We start from the raw sequence: 19,320 nt of genomic DNA on the forward strand, positions 1-19,320 counted from the left end.
GTATTCGTTTTGGGCACATCTACCGTGTATGTGGCTTTCCTCTTCACAGGCTGTATACAGCAGGCAGGCCTGCTGCAAGGGAAACCAGGGTTATAAAACCCGATTGATTGATATTATTCATCACCATTTTTAGGGTCCGTTGCACAAACTATTTTGACAGTTGAAGCTCATAAATTAATGAGCAAGCCCGATGTGACACAATGAAGAAGATGTCGTGGCCGCTTCAATTTAACCACTGGGTGATTACTCAGAAACTCGGGGTGCAGAAGGCTGCCTCCCGCTTTTGTTCCTGCTTAGCTAGGAGATAAATGTCTGAAACTAAGGACCCTGGGCACTCAATAATAAAAACCTTTTAGAGAGGAGAGCCTTGCACTAGTTAAAAGAAACCTGTTCCATTTTTCTGGGGGAAAAAATGGAAGTAAGATTTCCCGAAGGCAGACATCAGCCCTTTTACTGAGACTAAAAAGTTCGAATCCACAAAGGAAGAAAAGGAGGGAGGGAGGAGAGAGAGATAAGAAACAGAGAAAAGGGGGGGAAACAAAGCTGACAGAACCACAAGTTAAGGCAGCAGGAGGAAATGCTGAGAAATTAAAGTGAATGAAGTGTATGCATTTGGGGGGCATGATGAAGCTTCTAAGGTGTTTGCGAGATTAACAAGAAAATCTGTGGCTCCACATCCCCCAGTGAGCTATTACAGGACTTCACAACACTCTGTTTGCTCAAAACAAATAGTGGCTGCAGTGTTTTAATCTCTAAAGAGAAGGAAACTCAGATGTGAGTGGGAGGCTTAGATCTTAAAAGGATTAGGTATATTTACAGACTTCACAGAACAGAACCCCCAAATGGACTTTCTGTTCACATCCCAAAGTAATTATTGCCAAAGACAAGCCATGGTTTAAGAGATCGCCATTCCCAGAGGTATGGTGAAAGGTAGAACCGATTGGAAATAGAGTCACAAGTTAGATCCAAACATCCATTTCATAACTGAGTAAAATGTACTCCTTCCTCCTTCTCCTTATGAAAATAATTCCCTGAAGAGAAAAAAAATCAAGTGAACAGAATTACCTAGGTACAAGTGGCACCCTTTCAGCTGAGTGGATATCACCCCGTATTTCAGTTGGAGCAACTTTTAAATTACTTGGAGAATTCATGGAATGTTTTTCAGTTTGACAGCTGTGGAGCCAAAAAGCATGCTGCTATGTAGGAAGCAAACCCTCCAAAGATTTATTTTTTTAATGGATTGGAAATTAAAAGGGCTTCAAAATGCCCTTTAGAGACCCAGCTTGAGGATTGGACTATGTTACAAGGAGACTTTTTCTTACAAGTGCTGAGAATTGGGACTGAAAGGGCAGGTCAGAGACACTTGGATTGTGTTTACATGAAGCAGAACAAGTGTTTGAGAAGTGAAAGATGCAATCCAGCTAGTGGGTTATTGTGTCTACACAGTATCAAAACACCAGGTTGGCCGGATGTCTTTTACCAACTCTGAAGTCTAGGAACGGGAACCAGAAAGGACCACGGACAGATGATCCAATGCAGAGGAGGAAACCAAGGCACAGAACGGGGGGAGAGAAGGACTTGCCCAGGGTCCCACGGCCAAGGAAAGGACAGAGTACAGTCAGATCCTGGGCACCAACAATCTCAGAGGGACCCCCAAACCAATGGGCATGACCCCAGTTTGGTGTTTTCATTGAGCAGGGGGAGCCATTGAGTTAGCAAATAAAAATTCAGGACGACTGGTTACATTTTAATTCGGATAAACAGTGAATACTTTCTTAGTATAAGGACGTCCCATACGGTGTTTGGGGCATAGTTAAACTAAAAAATGTGTTTATTGAGTATCTGAAATTCAAATTTAACTGGGCATCCTGTGCTTTATCTGGTAACCCTCTGAGGGGCCATTTCTTGGGACAGGGACAGAGTCTGACGCCCCTCCCCCAACCCCATCTTACAGCCCTGGGCCGTGGTAGGCACAGGGCAGGCCCCCCGAATGGATGAACGACTGTCAGCTAACCTGGTAGATGGAGTCAACGGGCTTCAACGGCTGCCTAAAAATTCCAGATCGGAGACAAGGAAGAACCTGCCAAAACAGCAAATTTCCTTAAGCTGTAGAAGGCGCGCAGAGACGGAAGGAGCACCTGAATGTTAGGGGGTTACATGAGCCAGATGCTTTCGACAAAGGTTCCCATTTAATCTTCCTAATCATCCCTCAAGATACTCCTCGTTACCTGCCACGGCTTACGAATGAGGAGACCAAGGCGCAGAGAGGGCCTTGCTGAGGGGTGGGAACGGGGTTCGTCCCAGGTCTGACAACTCAGGAAGCACAGCTCTTTCCAGAGTTAATAAAAGCATCAAACCCAGCTGGAGCATTACTACCCAGGCCAGACACTACTCCAGGCACCATATGAGTTTTATTGTAGTTTCAGCTTCTCAACAACGCTATAAGATTGCTAGATTTTTCTCCTCTTTTCCCAGTAGAGAAACTCCAGAGCGGTTAAGACACTTGCCGTGGGTCACACAGCTGGGACTCACCCAGCTGCCTGAACCGGGCTCTCCCTGCTCTGCAGCCTCCGCTCCACGGCCTTGTGCCCGCACTACCGACCTCACCATCCAGACACGGGCTTGGTATCTGCAGCTCATACCAACACAGCCAAGCCCCAGCCAGTGCTCTGAGCAGGATGCAAAACCAAAATGGGCTCTCACGGCAGACGGCTCTAGCCTCCCCTCTGGCCCAGCCCTCTTGCCTGGACTTGCAGGACAGCAGGAATTCTCTTCACTTAGGAGCCAGCTGTGGAGCAAAGGCACTGAGGGAGGGCCCGGGAGTGGTGGGTTACAGCCCACAGGCTCCCCCCACCACCAGCAGCAGAAATCCTCTCTCGCCCATCCTGCACTCTGAACACCAATATTCAGATCTGCTAGGGATTTTGTCAGAACTGCAATAAACCACAATGTCCATTTGGTGAACATTGCCCTTTAATTATTTTGCTTCTGGAACAAATTGACAATCCTCCTTACGGGAGCTAAAAGAATATGCTTTGTTCCTCTAAATTCTGCCAAACTTGACTTCGGCTTGTATTTAGAAATGCCTTTCTAAGGATCACATTAGGAGGAATGCCTCTGCGGCCTTTCTAATTCCCGGTGATAATTCAGCACAAAATAGCAAACACTCCTTGGGGCCCCATGTGCCACGTACTCTGCCCAGACCTGGCAGGGGAGACGTAGCTGGGCCCAGGACAGGCTCTGGAGGGGTGCTGTCTGCAGAAGCACTTCTAAGTCTTCCAAAAAAACATCACAATCCCAGGTGCGATTTGCGCCCTTGGCTTCCGAAAGCAGGGGAGCCAAGAGCTAAACTCTGCAGTCGGATGGCTACGTGTGTGCATAGCCTGGTGACACCACCACGGGGTGTCTTGGGCAAGTTTCTTGCCTCCCCTAAGCCACAGTCTCTTGTTTCATCCTCATAACAGGGATCGAGTGCCCAATAAATACTAACAAAATATCAATCAAGAAGTAAATCCTATCTGAACTGCAAACTCCATTGCGCTATGAATTAGACTCGCTATCCAAATATGAAAAAGTAGAGTTTACCACTGACACAGGGGAAGCAATCTAACCCGTAACCAAACAATGTATTCTGCAGTATTAAGGCTATTGTGTAAAGGAATGAGATCAATGAGCACAGTGCTGAACAGACTGATGACAACATGTCTTTATATGACATGAGAAAGCATACTCATGTCTGCATAAGAAATTGCCCACAAAGATGTTGGTGTATATTTTTGTTGTGTTTTTCCATATGTTCTTTTCATTAAATGGAGTGAGGCACCCCAGGTCTGTCCTAAGACCTGCAGCCTACAGCCTTGGCCCTACCCTGTGGCTGAGCCAGTGAGAACCAGGCCTGGCAGAGACCTGCTCCGGAAACCTTAGCCCATTCCCCAGGGTCACCCATGCCTGCCTGACACCCCTTTCCCTGAGGCTGGAGTGCAGTGCACCCCACAGTCAATGCCCCTGAGTGACACCACCACACAACCCCACAGGTATCAGAAATCCTGGCCACGATGCCCAGGGCACAGAACCTTTTCTCCTCCTCTTCAATTGTTCACTTGACTCATTTACGGAAAAGGACCTTCCACCAGGCATTGGTGTTAGTTTTCCGTAGCTGCTATATTGATTACCATACAGTGGGTGGCTTCAAGCAAGAAAAATCTATCCTCTCATAGTTCTAGAGGCCAGAAGCCAAAATCAGGGTGTCGGCAGGGCTGTACCCCCTCTGCAGGCTCTAGGGAGTCCATTCTTCACTTTTTCCAGCTTCTGGTGGCCGCTGGCATTCCTTGACTTATGGCAGCATCTCCCCAGTCTTGCCTCCATCTCCACACTGCCTTCTGCTCATCTGTCTGTGTTGAATCTTCCTCTGCCCCTCTTATTAAGACATGTGTGGTTGTATTTAGGGTCCACCCAGATAATCCAGAATAATCTCTCCATCTAGAGGTCCTTAACTTAATTGCATCTGAAAAGACTTTTTCACCTCACACCTGTCAGAATGGCCATCATCAAAAAGCAAAGAGATAACAAATGCTGGAGAGCATGTGGAGAAACAGAACCCTTGTGCCCTGTTGGTGGGAATGTAAATTGGTGCAGCCACTATGAAGAACAGTATGGACCATCCTCAAAAAATTAAAATGAGAACTACCATAGGACCTAGCAATCCCACTTCAAAGAAAACAAAGTCACTATCCCAAAGAGACATCTGCACTCCCATGTTCATTGCAGAATTATTTACAATGGCCAAGACATGGAAACAGCCTAAGTGTCCATTGACAGATTAATGGATAAAGAAAATGTGGTGCATATATACAATGGAATACTATTTGGCCATGAAAAAAGAAGAAAATCCTGCTATTTGTGACTATATGAATGGACCTTGAGGGCATTATGCTAAGTAACATAAGTCAGACAGAGTAAGACAAATACTGTACGATCTCACTTATATGTAAAATCTTTTTTAAAAACATTTTTATTGGAGTATAATTGCTTTACAGTATATGTAAAATCTTAAAACACCAAACTCAGAAATAGAGAACAGATTAGTAGTTGCCAGAGGTAAGGGATGGGGAAAATGGGTAAAGGTGGTCAAAATGTGCAAACTTCCAGTTATAAAATGAGTAAATTCTGAGGATATAACGTGCAACATGGTGACTATAGCTAACGATACTGTATTGTATATTTGAAAAGTGCTAAGAGAGTAGATATTGAAAGTTCTTTTCACAAGGGAAAAAAATTTCTTATGACTATGTGAGGTGATGTTTGTTAACTAAACGTATGGTAATCATTTCATAATATATACATATATCAAAGCATTATGTCGTACACCTTGAACTTATACAAATTTTATATGTCAATTATATCTCAATAAAACTGGGGGGAAAGACCCTTTTTTGTAAGGTAACATCCACAGATGACTGGGGATTGGTTCCAGGACCCTCCGTGGATACCAAAATCCAAGGATGTTCAACCCCTTTATATAAAATGGCCTAGTATTTGCTTATAACTTATGCACATCCTCCATTATACTTAAAATCATCTCTAGATTACTTATAATACCTAATACAATGTAAATACTATGTAAATAGTTATAAATACAATATAAATACTGTGTAAATAGTTGTAAACATAAGGTGGATGCTATGTAAATAGTTGACAGAGCATGGAAAATTCAAAGTGTGCTTTTGGAACTCTGGATTTTTTTTTCCAAATATTTTGGATCCACCATTGGTTGAATCCATGGATGCAGAACCCCAGGGACATGGCGGGTCGACTGTATCTTTAGGGGGCATCATTCAGCCTGCGACAGTATCCCTCCTCTCACGGCCCTGAGGAGGGCAGACCTGGGAAAGATGTCTCCTCTTTCTTTGGCCAGCCACCTCTGCACTCACTTCTCCCCTGTGATTTTGTGCAAAGCACAACTTTCCTAAGTGATCCCTAACCCCATGGCTGCCTGGGGGTATAAGTATGTTGGCACAGTTACAACTCAACAGCTGTTGGAAACCCACAACATGCTCTGCTGTCCTGAGCCCCAGAATCAGGCAGCAAGCCCACCCCCATCCTCCAGATAATTAAGAAAAATCCAATGAACCCTTAGAGGAAAAACAACATCCAATATGCACGGGATGCCTCCCTCTGCCTCAGGCAGTGAGTTTGAGTGTCTTACCAGCATCACCTTGTGGACCTTCACAAACCCCTCTAAGAAGGTAGAAGCAATTCTCACCTGCACTTTACAGAGAAGAAAACCGGCTTAACAAGCTGAGCTATACTGCTCCAGAGTCGGGACTTGAACCCTCAAGCGTGGACAGAAGGGGACCAAAGGGATGCTTCCCAGGGTGACATCTTTGGAGAAGGGATGCTTGGGAGCTCTAAAGAAGCCCCGTCTCCTCCACTCCCCCAGAGACTCTCTCTGGGAAGGTTTTCACCTCTAAAACATCTGCTGAACTTTGGTTTGACAAATCGTTCCAGAAAGAGAAGCCCATGTTCAGAAGCCAAAAATGGAATGGATGAGGAAACAGGGATTACCATGTCTCTCCCTCCCCCCGGCCTGCCCCTGCCTTCCCAGAGGCCCTACAGCTCCTGGCCTCACCTCTGCCACACTTTTGAGGGACCCAAAAGCTGTGTGTGTGCACATGTGCTGCTCCTCAGGAGGACGGATGGACCCTTCCTTCTCCACCTGTATCTAAGAGCCTGTGCTTGGAACCAGCCCATCCTGAATCCCTCATCAGTCCAGAGGTGCATGTGAAACCCTTTAAGCTCATCTCACAGAAAGACCTCACTCATCAGCCCAGTTTGGGACTGGCCCCTAAATGGGAAAGAAGTAAACTGTGCGTGTTGGATTGGGGGTGGGCAAGGGGAGGTGTCCTGGAATAGCCACAAAACTAATTTCAATCTTTTTTAATTAACCAAATCCAAGTGGTTTGTTAACAGTGGTCAAATGGATTTTTGTCTTCCACCTTGCAGATCTGAGCATTTAAAATTGACCCCCGGCCCTCCCCTAACAAGACGCCCCTTGGATGTCCCCAAGCTCTGGACCTGGCGTCAGATCCCCACCATCCACACCCTCGCAGCACCCCCCTGCTCCCTCGGCCACCACCCACTCCCTTCCCAGCCAGCAGCGACTACCCGGCCGAAATTGCTAAAGGAGAGGGGGCCGCTTGTTTGCCACCTCATCGGGGAATGATTAAAGGTAGAAGTTTTTCAGACATTAGCGACAGAAAGGGTATAGTTAAAGCTGCTTTAAAAAGGGAGAGGCGTATAAAGAGATGGTACTCAAAGCACTATTAAAAGCATCATGCTTGTTAAAACCAGTAAAAAGGCAGGGAATCGGCGAGGGAAAGGCAGCTTCCTCTCCAATTACTATGAGGGGCACACACCTTGAAGGTCTCTTTGAATTGTGGCCGCCAGCCCCTGCCCCCTCCCCTCCCCGGCCGCCCCCTCCGCCGGGCCATTCAGTGGTACATTAGAGACGAGGCGGAGGGTGACAACGCTCCCCCAAGTTCCCTTCACGCTTGTTACAGGCGACCCATTTACAGCTGAATGACTGTGTTCAGAGACAGCTCTAAATGACACCCTCCACCTCTCCACGGAGCCACTTGGTTTTGTCTTTTTTTTTTTTTTTTTCCTGTATCCCAGAGAAATAATTGATAAACCGAACGGCTATCCACCTTAAAGCGGGGCGCCTCCCTGCCACCTGGTTAAAATTCCTCCTCCTCTCCCCACCTCCCTACATCCATTTTGCTCTGTGCTGTTTAAACAATACTTCATCAGATGCAGCCTGGAGCAAATAAGAAAGCTCAGTAGAGTAAATAAAAAGTCAAAAAAAAAATCACCGGCTGGAGGGTAAGTACTTTTATTCCTGTACTTTCATTGCCTGGGGAATTATTATTCCACTGGCCGACCTGGGAGGGAGGGAGGCCGGGGAGGCCTGCGTTATTCACAGAATGGATTGCTTCTCTCCCTTTTCACTCCTCTGGCTCTCGAGAGCCCACTGATTACAACCAAGTGTGGCCATCTATTCCGTCTTATTGACAAAGGTCCTTAATTACCGCGGCAGCAGTAATACCTGCTATTAAATTCTGCTAAACAGAGGCCGCAAATTAGCTGTGGATCTCAGGCACCTTTTGTGTGTGATTACAGGGAGGGAGGCCGGATAACTGACCCCAGCCAGAGCAGCGAGGAAACCTTTGTTTATCACCTGCGGTGGGGGCCAAAATGTGAAATTAAAAGCTCTCCATCAGCTGAAGTCCTTTGGAAGGCCCAAGGGAAGAAGAAAGAAAAAAAAAAAAGAAAAGACAAGCAACAGGCCAAGCACACTGTGCTTACCGGTATTTATAAGCATTTTGCTCAACCACAATTTACGCTGACAGTTGGTTAACCGAAAGCCCTGCTAATTCTGTAGGTAAGTAATGCAAAGTCCAAAATGGCAAAAATTTAGGCCACATTTTAAGGTATATTCTCCATTTCATGGAGGCCTTTAACCTGCGTTTAAGAGCCTGTTTAATGCAATTGCGAACCATAAACACCTGTCACTTATATTCTGAACTTTTCACATTGCTCCTTCTGGAGACCCTGGATTAATGAAAACCATTCCAAACATAGTAGCTCTCATCTGCAGCCGCCCGATTTATAAATTCAATCCTGATGCCTACTTGGTGTTTCATTGAAGGCAATTATTTGGGGGGAAATTTCATTTAAATATATTCAACTTTCCTTTCCATTAAGGCAGAGGTAGGTATGCTGCCCTGAGCTTGCAGCGAACAATGAGTGGTCAGAATGCAATAACTTAACACAGAATGCTTAACATCAAGATAATTAAATTTCATTAAGGTTTTAATCACTCTGAATGGAGGCTATTAAAATTCATGGGGTTCCTGTCACACTACAGACAATGGGCCCAGGGCCCAGAACAAGTCTGGAAAGCCCACTTCTAGCCTTGTCCCAGGAAACAAGTAACTGGGGACAGCGAGCTTTTCCTCCAGCTACCCATAGGCAATAACCAGTTCTTGGACAAAGTCTGGGGGCCCCTCAGAGATGGGACGCTCCAATCCCAGCCAAGTCTTGAACTGGCTCTGCTTCCCCACTAGCCCTCCATGCCTCTTGTTGGTGCCCAATACAAAATCTGCACCTGCCACTCATGAAAGCACAGATCTTTAGATGGATGTCATTTGGCCCCATGCCACCCTTGTACAGGTGAGGTGGAACTTGAGGCCAAAGGTAATGGGCAACTTCCTGCTCAGGTCTGAACTCAAACCTGAGTTTGAACCTGACTCAAAGACTTCGTCCGGGAAGACTTTCCTGACTCCAGACAAACTAAAGTGCTCTCACTCTCAGCACAGAGGTGACAGGGCTCCTCTGAAGTCATTATCTTATTACACAGTGCTTATTTGTATGACATTCTACCCCTAACACACCGAATCCCATGGAGGGAGAGACTGTCTTTCTCGTATTTGGGTTCTAGTCCCTAGTAACTGTGGATGTTTGGTAATGATAGATATATGGATGGATGGATGAACAGGTGAACAGCAGATGGATGGATGGATGGATGGACAGACAGGTGGATAGATGGATTAATGGACAGGTAGATGAATGTTTAGATGGATGGATGGACAGATGAATTGATGGAAGGATAGATTGGTATTTGAATGGGTAGATAAATAGCTGAATAGACGGATGGGTAGACAAATGAATGGGCAGCTAGATGGTTGGGTACAAATGACCTAAGTTCACAATGAAGCAAAGCCCAGGCCTCTTGAGTCCGTTCCTGATGCCTACAATTGTCTCTTTTACACACATAGCTCAGCTAAATCTCTCTCCTTAGACTGAAATAATCTTGTATTGCCCTTCTTGTTCATACCAGGTCCTTAGCTCCCAGAGGCCTATCTATCTGGTATAGTATGTTTTGTGGTGTGTTTGGATTTTGAACTTTGGAATGAGGCCAAAAAGGTAATTTAGTGATTTTTTTTTTCCCTCTGATCAGGCCTACACTGCAAAAATGTGTAGCCCATGGCCCAGTGTCCTCACATCTGGGAGACAGACAGCATCTTTGCATAATAGGTATACCCCATTTTAGATAATATTTACAAACTCAATTTGGTTACAGAAAAAATTTTAGTTTCAACACACTAGAAGTCCACTAATAAAGGATACTTCTGCACAGCAAATAATCCCTTCATTCCCAATTTCCATCTTACTTCCTTGCTTTGATATAACTTTTATAAAAATCTGCATTGAGTTTCCTCCAGCAACATGGAGACCTGAGATTCTGAAGAACCCCCTCCCACCCATTAGACATAGAAATGTGTACATAAAATGTAAGCAGAAAACACCATATACAGATAGGCTATAAAGAAAAGAAGAGAAATCTCCAGATACCAGAATTAAAGAGGGCCTTCAAAACCACAGTGATAAACACAGAAGGTGAAAACTTGGTGCTCAAGTAAGTAATAGATCAGATATAGGCTCCACAGCTCAGGGCTGAGGGCAGAACACCCAGATGAGGACAGGGGTCTGGACCTTGTCTGTGTCCCAAACTGAGACACAGCATAGCACAAGAGAGGGGCCTCCAAAGGTTGCCCCTCCAACAAAATGTGACTAGAAAATCCCCACCCTAGGAAGTATCAGAGAAGTACTGCAATCTGATGAGGCTCTAGGTGGGGGGAAACTCTCCCCCATCCTCCAAGAAATAAAAACCCCAACATACAGAGGTGAGGAGTCCAAATTTGTACTTTCCATGTGGTATAGGAATCTCAAGATAAAAATTAATGTTGTAACCATCCCTAGTAGCTAAATCAGTGTTACAATGTACTCTCTTGATAATGCTGATGCTGTGGAGAAACAGGCAGGCTCACAGGTTGCAGGATTACAGGGGTGCACAATGATAAAGCTCTACAGAGGGGAATTTGGCACTGCCTAACAAATTTACTCTGCATTTGCCCTTTAACCCAGCAATCCATTTTTAACAACCTATCCCAAAGATACATTGGCAAAAATGCAACGCAATGTAATCACAAGGCTATTGATTTCAGCATTGATCATAATAGCTAAATGATGCAAATAACCCATATGCCCAACACTTAGGGTAGCAACACAATGCAGTACCAACCACACTAAAAGGTATGTATCTTTTGTCTAAGAAAAGAGAAAGTGTGTGTGTGTGGTGGGTGTGGTGGTGGCATAATTTCAAAAGGAAACAGTTGAAGCACAAGCCAAAAACTAATGAAAACGGTTACATTTCATTAGGAAGGAAGAAACAGAAGAGGAAAGGATGGAAGCAATACTTCTGTGGGTATATCTACTATATGTAATTAAAATATAATATATATTATGTAACATATATTACATACAGTTTGTTTTTTTTTTTTACTTTAGAAACTTTTAATTTTTTCTTTGTTCAAAAAAGAAAAAAATCCTAAAAATTGAAAGCACACTGAAACAAATGAGCCTTAGTGCATATCACGGTGGTGGTACACACATTAGAGGGACAAAATTTACTTTGATTGATATTAAAACACAATGTTTGATTGTACATCCCTAATGGGATATAATCTAAGAACAAAAATGGAAAAAAGAAAGAAAGAAAGAAAAAAGAAATCTGAAACTATGTCCAATATCTTATCATATAAATGTTGATATTATTTTGAAACCACTATAGATATATTCTAGAATAAAATAATTATGTTAATTTAACAGAACCAAGATTTTCATTATAAAAGATATACAAGTATAAAATCAAAGGAGTAAGAAGACTGTGATCCTAATTTTGAATTTAAAATATCAGTATGAATTTATAATTTTTCTCTTTAAAAAAAACATACGTTTTAGCTCTCTTTACCAAAAAGTCTGAAACAATGACAATCCACTAGCAGTGAGCACACCAAGTACCCAGATTGTGGCGTCTAAGTACCATACCCCAAAAGAACCAAGTCTCATTGGAAAAATGGCTGATTTCAGAAATGAGTAGCATGATATTGTGATTTATAGTAAGAAATATATATTGTCTCATCCCCATTCCTGGCACAGAGCTCCTAAAATCCTTAGAATTTCCTAAGTGGTAAGAATTATAAAGGTGGAAGGAGTATCGTTTGTTATTCTTAACAAATCCCTTTCAAACCCACCTGAGCTTATGTTAATGAGGTGATTTTTTGAAAGCCCCTAGATAACCACCAGACAGTGGCTTGTCGCCAGAGGAACTATCCATGTGACTAGAGCACTGGAACTTTCAGCTTCACCCCAACCTCTGGACATTGAATTGGACCCAATGGCCAATCATACCTACAAAATGAAGCCTCCATTAAAAATCTCTAAAAGTACAGGGTTTGGTGAGCTTCTTGGTTGGTGAACACATGGAGGTGCTAGGGGTGGGGGGGGCTGGTGGCATGCCTGTGTAAAGAGGACATGGAGGACTTCCCTGGTGGTCCACTGGGTAAGACTCCGCGCTCCCAATGCAGGGGGCCTGGGTTCGATCCCTGGTCAGGGAACTAGATCCCACATGCATGCCGCAACTAAGAGTCCGCATGCTGCAACTAAGAGCCAGTGCAGCCTAAATAAATAAATATTTTTTAAAAGAGGACATGGAATCTCCACACCCCTTCCCCCATATCTTGCCCTATGCATCTAGTTCATCTGGGTATGCCTGAATTGCATCCTTTACAATAAACAGATAAACATAAATGTTTCCCTGAGTTCTATGAACCATTCTAGTAAATACTGAACATGAGGAGGGGTGATGGGAACCTCCAGCTTATAGTCAATCAGAAGCACAGGTGACAACCTGGACTTGCAATTGCTGTCTGAAGTGGGAGAAGAGAGGGTTTTGTGGGATTGAGCCCCTGGGAGATCTGATGCTATCTCCAGGTAGATAGTGTCAGAATTGAATTAAATCTTAGGACACTCCAATGGTGTCCACAGGGAATTGGAGAATTGCTTGATGTGGGAAAAACTCACACATCTGCTGTCCAGAAGTGAAGTATTGAGAGCAGAGTGGTGAGCACAGCAGAGAAAAGGAGATTTTTCCCTTCAGGTAGGAAATATACAAGGTGAGTCTGGGACACTTTGTTGTGCCAGAAATAAAAGAAGTGACAAAAGACTACTGAAGCTGTGTCAAAGAACATAAGAACTAACTCGAGGAGCTATAAAAAAAAAAAAAAACTGCTACAAAAACCTCATTGGTCACCTTTGTGGGATACTGGTACATCAAACCATTATTCTGGAAATTGGTATATAAAAAGAAAATATTAGAAAATCACCATTGTGTGACCTAAAATGAAATACAGGCACACCTCAGAGACATTGCAAGTTTAGTTCCAGACCACCACAATAAAGCAAATATTCCAATAAAGTGAGTCACATGAATTTTTTGGTTTCCCAGTACATGTTAAAGTTATGTTTACTGTTGTCTATTAAGTGTGCAACAGTATTATATCTAAAAATCAATGTACATACTTTAATTAAATTACAAAACAACAAAAAATTACAATAGTAACATCAAAGATCACTGATCACACATCACCATAACAAATGTGATAATAATGAAAAAGTTGCAAATATCATGAAAATTACCAAAATGTGACACAGAGACTCAAAGTGAGCAAATGCTGTTTGAAAAATGGCACCAGTAGACTTGTTCAATGCAGGTTGCCAAAAACTTCAATTTGTAAATATGCAATATCTGCAAAGCATAATAAAGCCAAGCACAAGAAAACGAGGTATGCCTATGATGGATCTAGACAAATATCATCAGTGAATAATAAAAGCATTAAGTGAGTGCACCCATGTTCATAGCAGCAGTATTCACAATAGCCAAAATCAACCCAAGTGTCCATAAACAGGTGAACGGATAGACAAAACGTGGCCATCTATATGAAAGAATAGGATTCAGCCATATAAAGGAATGAAATTCTGACACATGCTACAACACAGATGAACCTTGGGGACATTATGGTAAGGGAAATAAGCCAGCCACAAAAGGACAAATACTGTATGATTCCACTTATATGAGGTACCTAGAAGAGGGAAATTCATAGAGACAGAAAGGAGAATGGTAGTTGCCAGGAGCCGGAGGGGAGGAGAAATGGGGAGTTATTGTTTAATGAGTAAAGAGTCTCAGTTTCAGATGATGAAAAAGTTCTGGAAATGGATAGTGGCAATCATTATATAACATTGTGGGTCTGCTTAATGCCGCAGAACAATGCACTTTAAAATAGTTTAAATGACAGGTTTTATGTTATATATATTTAACAATTTTTAAAAAAAGCATTACGGGGACTTCCCTGGTGGCACAGTGGTTAAGAATCCGCCTGCCAATGCAAGGGACAGGGGTTTGAACCCCGGTCCAGGAAGATCCCACATGCCGCGGAGCAACTAAGCCCATGTGCCACAACTACTGATCCCATGTGCTGCAACTTCTGAGCCCATGCTCTGCAACAAGAGAAGCCACTACAATGAGAAGAACACGCACCACAACGAACAGCAGCCTTCGCTCGCCGCCACTAGAGAAAGCCCGTGCACAGCAGTGAAGACCCAATGCAGCCAAAAGTTAAAATTAAAATTAAAAAATAAAAAAAACTTTAAAAAGTTAAAAAAAAATAAAAGGCATTATGTGTAAAGTTTTATGGAGAACTTCATAATGAGAGACTTAGCTGCTACCATCTGAACCCTGATCAATCTGAGTATCAATAAAACCATGGTACACCAGATATTTCTGTGCCTCTTGATGTGATGCAATCAGTACAGAGAAACATCTCTGAAGTGTTACTATGCCAAAAGTCCTGAATTTCAAATAGTCACTGAATTTAAACACAAGTTTATAATACCTCAGGGAACAAAAGAACAAATTATAGGACACCAAGTAAAAGCAACAAGCAAAATCCAGGCCATAGGGCATTTTATGTTTTCTTCAAAATATAACTGTGATATGAAAACCACATTTGGCCACAAACCATCTGTAAAAAGATTTTGGGGACACCTGGGGAAATTTAAGTATGGAAGGGATATGTGATCATATTAAGAAATTATTGCTCATTTTATTTGCTGATAATGGCATAGTGGTTATATTAAGGGGAAAAAATTTCTTGTCAGCTAAGTATTTCTAAGTGGTGAGACATGACATCTGGGATTTTCTATAAAATATTCCATAATAATAATAACAATAGTAATAATAGTAATAATGAGAGGGTTAGATGAAATAACATTGCCAAAATGTTATTGTTACTGCTGGCTATGTGTAATGTTTTAATGACCTCATAGTTTAAAAGACAGATAAAATATTGAGAAACTTTGTTATTTGTTAATAGAAGTATGCATGTTAAAATGTTAAGGGTAGCCACTAAACAAACAGAAATAACCCATATCATCTCCAAATCTTGATTAATCCAACGAGGAGTAGTTAGGGAAAGTATTCAGAAGTAAACCCAGGTAAACCAAAATCTCAAGGAACTGGGAAGGGATTGTTCTATATACAAAGCACGATAAAATAATCATTCCACAAGTCAAGAAATAATTCACGAAGAACTGAGCAGGCCCTTTCTCTGATGGTGCCTCTCTAACCGTGGGTCATGAGGGGCCCCTGAAATCATGGATTAGAAGTTTGTGCTTACACTAAAATCAGCATGTCCCAATCAGTCACTAATGGACCCCTGCCTGCCAGAACAGCCCAGAGCTCCCAGCTGGACTTGGCCAAATCATGGTCAGGCATGTTCTGGCACACCGAAGTACTTCTCCCTTATGGGTTGTACACATGGTGACCCATATGGCAACTCTACAGCTTCAGTCTTACTATCTTCACTTCACAGAGGAGAAAACTGAGGCATAATGTGGGACAGCATTTGTCCATGGTGACACAGCTAGGAGGTGGTAAAGTTAGAATTCATCTGACTGAACAGTCAAAAGAGTACGAATGCATGTTGAGAAGCCCAGGTCTGTCCAACAAACCCAACCCTGAAGGTGAAAGCTTAATAGTGAGAAAGAAAACGGAGTGACGAGACTGTAAGGGCTTCTATATTTGGGCCGCTCGAGCCTGTGTGGAATAGGAATGGTGCTTTGTCGGTGCAAATTACAAAATAAGGACTGGGCGATAGGAACTGGTCCTGCGCGGTTTTTCAGCACATCTGGGTCTGGTCCAGAGGCAATAAGATATACAGAAAAATGGAGTATATGACAGAACCCGTGAAGCACACACCTGGACACATCTTGTGCTGCGACTGTGGTGCCCCGATTAGTCCAAATCCTGCCAGTATTTGCGTGGCTTGTCTGCGAAATAAAGTAGATATCAGCCAAGGCATTCCGAAACAAGTCTATCTTTCAGCAAACAATGTCAAAGGTATTTCCAGCCACCAGGAACTTGGGCACAACGTGCCTTAGAATCCAGGGAACTTCTTGCTTTGTGTTTGAAAAAAATCAAAGCCCCTCTGAGTAAGGTACGTCTTGCAGATGCAAGCTTTGTTTGGACTGAGCCCCATTCTAAGAGACTTAAAGTTAAACTAACTATTCAGAAAGAGGTGATGAATGGTGCTATCCTTCAGCAAGTGTTTGTGGTGGATTATGTTGTTCAGCCCCAGGTGTGTGGAGATTGCCATAGAGTGGAAGCTAAGGATTTCTGGAAGGCTGTGGTTCAAGTCAGGCAAAAGACTTTGCACAAAAAACTTTCTACTATCTGGAACAGCTGATTTTGAAATATGGCATGCACCAGAATACACTTCGTATCAGAGAGATTCATGATGGTCTGGATTTCTATTATTCCTCAAAACAACATGCTCAGAAGATGGTAGAATTTCTTCAGTGTACTGTTCCCACTAGATACAAAGCCTCACAGAGACTGATCTCTCAGGATATCGATAGTAACACATACAATTACAAAAGCACCTTTTCTGTGGAAATTGTTCCAATATGCAAGGATAATGTTGTTTGTCTGTCTCCAAAACTGGCACAAAGCCTGGGAAACATGAACCAGATTTGTGTGTGTGTTCGAGTAACCAGCGTCATCCATCTCATAGATCCAAATACCCTACAAGTTGCAGATATTGATGGGAACACTTTCTGGAGTCACCCTTTCCATAGTTTACGCCATCCCAAACAGCTAGAGGAGTTTATTGTTATGGAATGCAGTGTAGTCCGAGATCTAAAACGCAGTGCAGGTGCTGGAATGGTATCAAAAAAGCATACCCTCGGGGAAGTCTGGGTACAGAAAACATCTGAAATGAATACAGATAAACAGTATTTTTGTCGCACTCATTTGGGACATCTAAATCCTGGAGACCTGCTGTTGGGGTTTGATCTGGCCAACTGCAACTTAAATGATGGACATGTCAACAAAATGAAATCAGATAGAGTCCTAGATGTGGCGTTAATCAAGAAGAGCTATGACCGTACCAAATGTCAGTGTCTTAGAAACTGGCAACTGAAAGAGCTTGCAAGAGATAGAGAAAACATGGATACAGATGATGAAAGGCAATACCAAGATTTCCTTGAAGATCTTGAAGAAGATGAGGCAATTAGAAAAAATGTGCATATTTATAGAGATTCAACGATTCCTGTGGAAAGTGACACCGATGATGAAGGAGCACCTCGAATTAGTCTGGCTGAGATGCTTGAAGACCTTCACATTTCCCAAGATGCTACTGGTGAAGAAGGTGAATCGATGATGACCTAATGAGATCATGTTGTAGATGGTTTCCACATCCATAGGCTCAGAATGTTGGACAAAATCATGTTTACTGTCTATTCTGTCTATGCCTTCATATTGAGAGAAGAGAAATTTAGTTTTAAACCTGAATAAATATGACTATTTTGATTGCTCACTCGAAGCACTGAAAAAGGTTGATGGTTTGGAAGTTTTAGATTAAAAAAAATTATACAGAATGTAATTATTACTGATATTTAGGCCCTTTTACGTATGGAATTTTATCGGCTTGCTTTTTTATGAAGCACTAGTATTTTCACATACTATAGCTCTGGGTTTAAAAGCTCACAAGTTGTGATTCCTGGGAGGTTACCTAAATCTTCAAGCAGAAAACAAGCTTCTAGATTCTTTTTATATTGATTGCTTTAGTAGAAGAGCATATGAAGAATCATTTTTAATATGAACTTGCCGTGCAATTTAGATCCAATTTAGATCATTTTTATGTCCTTGGGATAGAAAACTTAGGGTTCAGTTTATCATTGGATATTCACTAGGAAAGTTATCTTTTTTTATTCGTAATATTTGCATCTTCAAAAGCTCTTAAGCTGGGGATTATCTTAATTTTCATTGCAGAAGAAAGTATATTTAAAATATTTGTAGATTTGTAGCAAACAGTATTTAAAGGTTAAATAACAATTTGTACCTTTGTCATTTTGGCTTTTGCCAGCAGCTTAGTGAAGTAGCTGTTTACACCATAAAAATATCTTCCTATCACTTCAGGGATTTTACTTTAAAATTTTTGGTTCACAGGGGGTTTCCCTGGTGGCGCGGTGGTTGAGAGTCCGCCTGCCGATGCAGGGGACACGGGTTCGTGCCCCAGTCCGGGAAGATCCCACATGCTGCGGAGCGGCTGGGCCCGTGAGCCATGGCCGCTGAGCCTGCACGTCCGGAGCCTGTGCTCCGCAACGGGAGAGGCCACAACAGTGAGAGGCCCGCGTACCGCAAAAAAACAAACAAACAAACAAAGTTTTTGGTTCACAAATTGAGAAGGAATTCTCTCTTTATAAGTTTCTATCACTGAACATATCACCATCAAAAAGATTATTAGAATCCAGCATATAGATGATGAAGTAATAAAAGTGATCTTCATGCTTTATAAAACCATGAATCAGATTTGAATGAGGAATGCCTTCCACATCCTTGAAGGAAAAGCACTGGCTTGGGTTTTAAAGTGTTCTGAAAATGAAGTATTAAGAACCTATTTCTGTAAGCAAGATCAGACTTACTAAGCATGCCAGAACTAAGAGCTAATTCATAAATTCTATGTATACCACTAAATAAGGAAATTAAGTATTGAATGGCACATTTTCCTTTTTTTAAGATCAGACTCCCTAATTCTGAAGTTTTGAATAAAGGCCTGTGCTTTCTAAAGTGAAAAAAAATTAACAAAGAGGAATGGTGTAGGTGGTGCAATTTGAGTTTATAATATCAAAACTGTAGAGTATTTTGTTGTTTCACAAGTTCTCACTGACCACGTAGAGATGGGGAAACTTCAATACCCAGACATGTGCTGGATGCCTACATAGATGCTTCAATTCATTCTCAGAAGAAGATGGGACAAAAGTTATGAACAATATATATATATATATATATATATATATATA

The 19,320-nt window shown here is 42.4% G+C and overlaps 1 protein-coding gene across 1 annotated transcript; it reads left to right on the forward strand.

Annotated features, from left to right (window-relative positions):
• The first annotated feature begins 16,178 nt into the window (after positions 1–16,178).
• On the forward strand, positions 16,179–17,698 carry LOC132488874 (60S ribosomal export protein NMD3-like). The gene is given in 3 exon segments (XM_060097680.1): positions 16,179–16,330; positions 16,333–16,671; positions 16,674–17,698. Coding segments are annotated over 3 exon segments (1,500 nt in total). The 5' UTR covers positions 16,179–16,182; the 3' UTR covers positions 17,687–17,698.
• The last annotated feature ends 1,622 nt before the right edge of the window (positions 17,699–19,320 follow it).

This window comes from Mesoplodon densirostris, chromosome 1 (genome assembly GCF_025265405.1).
Source record: "Mesoplodon densirostris isolate mMesDen1 chromosome 1, mMesDen1 primary haplotype, whole genome shotgun sequence".
NCBI classification, from domain to species: Eukaryota; Metazoa; Chordata; class Mammalia; order Artiodactyla; family Ziphiidae; genus Mesoplodon; species Mesoplodon densirostris.